At 35.2% G+C, this 3,207-nt stretch overlaps 1 protein-coding gene across 1 annotated transcript in view; it reads right to left on the bottom strand.

The window, feature by feature from the left end:
* Positions 1-1,143: 1,143 nt before the first annotated feature.
* The window catches only part of LOC106462473 (probable G-protein coupled receptor B0563.6), a 65,242-nt gene continuing 63,178 nt past the window's right edge, over positions 1,144-3,207 (bottom strand). Inside the window, exon 2 of the mRNA XM_013922399.2 lies at positions 1,144-2,370. Within this exon, the coding sequence (XP_013777853.1) occupies positions 1,240-2,361 (1,122 nt within the window). The 5' untranslated portion in view covers positions 2,362-2,370 and the 3' untranslated portion in view covers positions 1,144-1,239. The remainder of the gene's footprint in view (positions 2,371-3,207) is intronic.

Genomic DNA, 3,207 nt, shown 5'->3' with positions numbered 1-3,207 from the left:
AGAAAAATATAGTAGTCCACTAGAACACCAAAACATTTTAGTTTACGAAGAGTGTTGCACAAATACTTTTAAAAAATGCAAACAAGTTAGTAAATCATTCCAACCCTTGTTGATTTTCCCAAGCCTTGGTTGTAGGCTCACTGGATAACACGGCCAATCGTTGGAAAAGGTTGGAAAAATATTAAGTACAAATCACATGGCAAAAATTTAAACTTAACTATTTCAATAGCCACTTTTCTTCTTAAATAGCAGCTAATAATGTCCTGAACGATTCAACTCAGAGTTTACTCTAGAAAAATATTATGGTCGCTTTTCCAATTAAATGTCACTTAGAGTTAGATGTTTGGGCTAAACAAATAAAGTGAGTTTTAAGTTGCATAATGAGTTATATGGACTGTGCTTACCCCAGTGATCGAACCTCGAATTTTAGCATTTTAAGCTTCCATGTTTACCGTTGAGCCACCGGTTAACGTGGTTACACAAATTACTTTTGGGAGAAATACGACATCGCTCTCTTAAAACTTACTTTAATATATTCACGTCTTATTTAGTCAGTGCCACCTACATTTTTGTATCATATTTTAGTGAGAAAACGCAATAAAGAAGTTTACAAAAACATTTCTAAACGATTTTCTTAATTATAGTGTAAATCCTCACGCTTTAATAATTACTTGAAACTGAAATTTGAAGTAATTAGAAGTTGATAGAATTTTTGAAGTCACTTTATAGTTTGATAGATTTGTCATAGTGTCCAATAAAAATATATAGCCCCAGTGGCACAGCGCTGTGTCTGCAGACTTACAACGCTTAACTACAAAGAAACGAAAAAAAAAATGTATGAAATGTGTGTTTAATATAAAATCTCTATTTTTTTTTTATAAATATTACACATATATATTTCGTTTGTTAACTCGCAATTATAGCCAAAACTTTATGTTAGGTAGAACTGTTAATGTAAGTTCATTGCTGTGTTTAGTTTTTGGAACGTACAAGATGTGTTTTCGACTTCGAGCTTATAAATTCACGACGTGTTCCTATTTCAGAATGTTTTTCTTGAAATAGTTATGGGACAACTTTTCATTTAAGTTAATGTGATGCTTGAGAAATCACAAATAATACATTATTATCTTCTGAAAGCACTTTATTAGTATATACTGTTTTACCATCGAGAAATGATAACGACAAAACATCACAGCACTTACATTTACAAAATTTTCTAAAGGAAATACCAATGCCATTTTACATCTTAGTGCTGCTTTCCGCAGATGGTCGACTGACGTAGCTTTGTTCTGGAAGTTGAGTACGAATGCAGCCAAAGAGTCGTAGAAATGTTCTCCTAATCTCAGTGCTACATAGACAATAAACATAAAAGTTCATGGCGAAGTTTGCCAACTCTAAAACGTTCGCGATAGCCCGAAATAACTGGAAGCCGAAATCGAGTTCCCTGTGGTCGCTATTCAGGAGGGTCAAGATGGCCGCTGGAGTCATGCAAACAAAAAACAGAATTACAATTCCACCTAACAAGACCACCAGACGACGCTCTTCTCTAAACTTTCTGGTGCTTTCTTTTTGGCTGTAGTTGCTGTTGGAGCTGTTCAAAAGTTCTCTCCGTTTGCGAACTGTCTTTCTGAAGGTCACAATGATGGCGGTGTTCATGATCGCTAAGAGTATCACTGGCCCAATCCTCACAATGATCTCTTTTACCAGTAAGTAAAATCTGAAACCAGTATGGTTGAACACAGCCTGGTTTTCACAGGCGATAAAAACGGTTTCGTTTCGGTCATTTTGCACTGCAATAGGTTCCTTCTGGAAACAAATGGGCACGTAGATACAAAACGCTAATACATAGGCGGCTATTATGGATCTTCGAGCTCTGAGGTCATTGTGGACTTCTTTGTATCTAGTGGGCAGACAAATTGAAAAGTAGCGATCAATGGTTAGGGCCACTACTAGGAACACACTGCTCGCCATGAAGGCGTTGACCAGTGCTAACTCCACGTAAGAATAATACAAAGATACAGCAAAACTACGAGGCTGAATTCCATGAAGTCGAAGTAAAGAAGTCGCACTAACCAAAAGAGTCATTAAGTCAGAAGTTGCCAACCAAGTCAGATACACAAAGGTAACACCTTTTAAATTAGGCCTAGTAAGTACCACTAAGTTAATCAAATTTCCCAGAATTCCCAATCCAATAACAACAGAACCTATGACACCATATCCAAGGAACTTCAACTGATGAATGTCCGATTCGAGCTCAACATCTTTGGAATACAAAAAAAGGGAAGCATTGTGATCGATAAACAAAGTGTCGTTTGTTAGGTCATTTGTTATGATGTCAACAGCCATTGGACATTCCGCCATCTTGATTTCCTGTTTAAGTATAAATACATTCTTAGAAAGTAGTCATAAATCGTGTATACATAACAAAATAAAACTGTTAAGTAGTCAAGGTACTAGTTTAAGTGAAAACATACACTTAGTATTGAGAATACAAATTTCATCAGAAACATTTCAGCATTATTAAAATATCTTCAGTCGCTTAAAGCTAATAAATATTGAAAATAATTTCCATATCTGTTTAATGATTTGACTAACTTGTAGGTTTGTCTGTTTTAAAACAAAGCCACATTGGGCTCTCTTCTGTATTCACCGTGGGAAATCGAAACCCGAATTTTAGCGTTCGTAAACTTACCATTGTCTCAGCAGGAGACCTAACTTGTAAGTAATTCTGTCTTGGTAAACGCTTGAAAACTATGTGTGTGTGTGTGGAACCATTTAGTAATTTAATACAAAATGAAAATGCTTTCTCAATCGGAATAAATACAAAATACAAGAAGATTAAATGCTAACAAGAATGGTGAAATAAAGAAAACTGTTCAATCAGCTTTTCCTCGTGAAAGCCGTAAGCTTTTGTTAACTTTCAAGCGAAGAGTTTAGCTCACAAAATGTAATAAGAACCCAACACAGATGGTGGCTTCTCAGCTTTCATACATTTCTCTTGAAAGTCCAATAAAGTTTAATCCATCATGGTTTTGTTCCGCTTGTCTTACCGTAGAACACATAATTAATCAACTCAAACACGACCTTAGCGTCTTGATTTCCGCAAGATAACCACTTGCATAGATGACCAAATCAATTTCTATTAATATAACAAGTTTTACTGGAAACTATGATTTTAAACTTTATTAATATAACAAGTTTTACTGG

The sequence above is a fragment of the Limulus polyphemus genome, unplaced genomic scaffold, assembly GCF_000517525.1.
Source record: "Limulus polyphemus unplaced genomic scaffold, Limulus_polyphemus-2.1.2 Scaffold1177, whole genome shotgun sequence".
NCBI lineage: Eukaryota > Metazoa > Arthropoda > Merostomata > Xiphosura > Limulidae > Limulus > Limulus polyphemus.
This window is presented reverse-complemented; position numbering and strand designations above follow the sequence as displayed.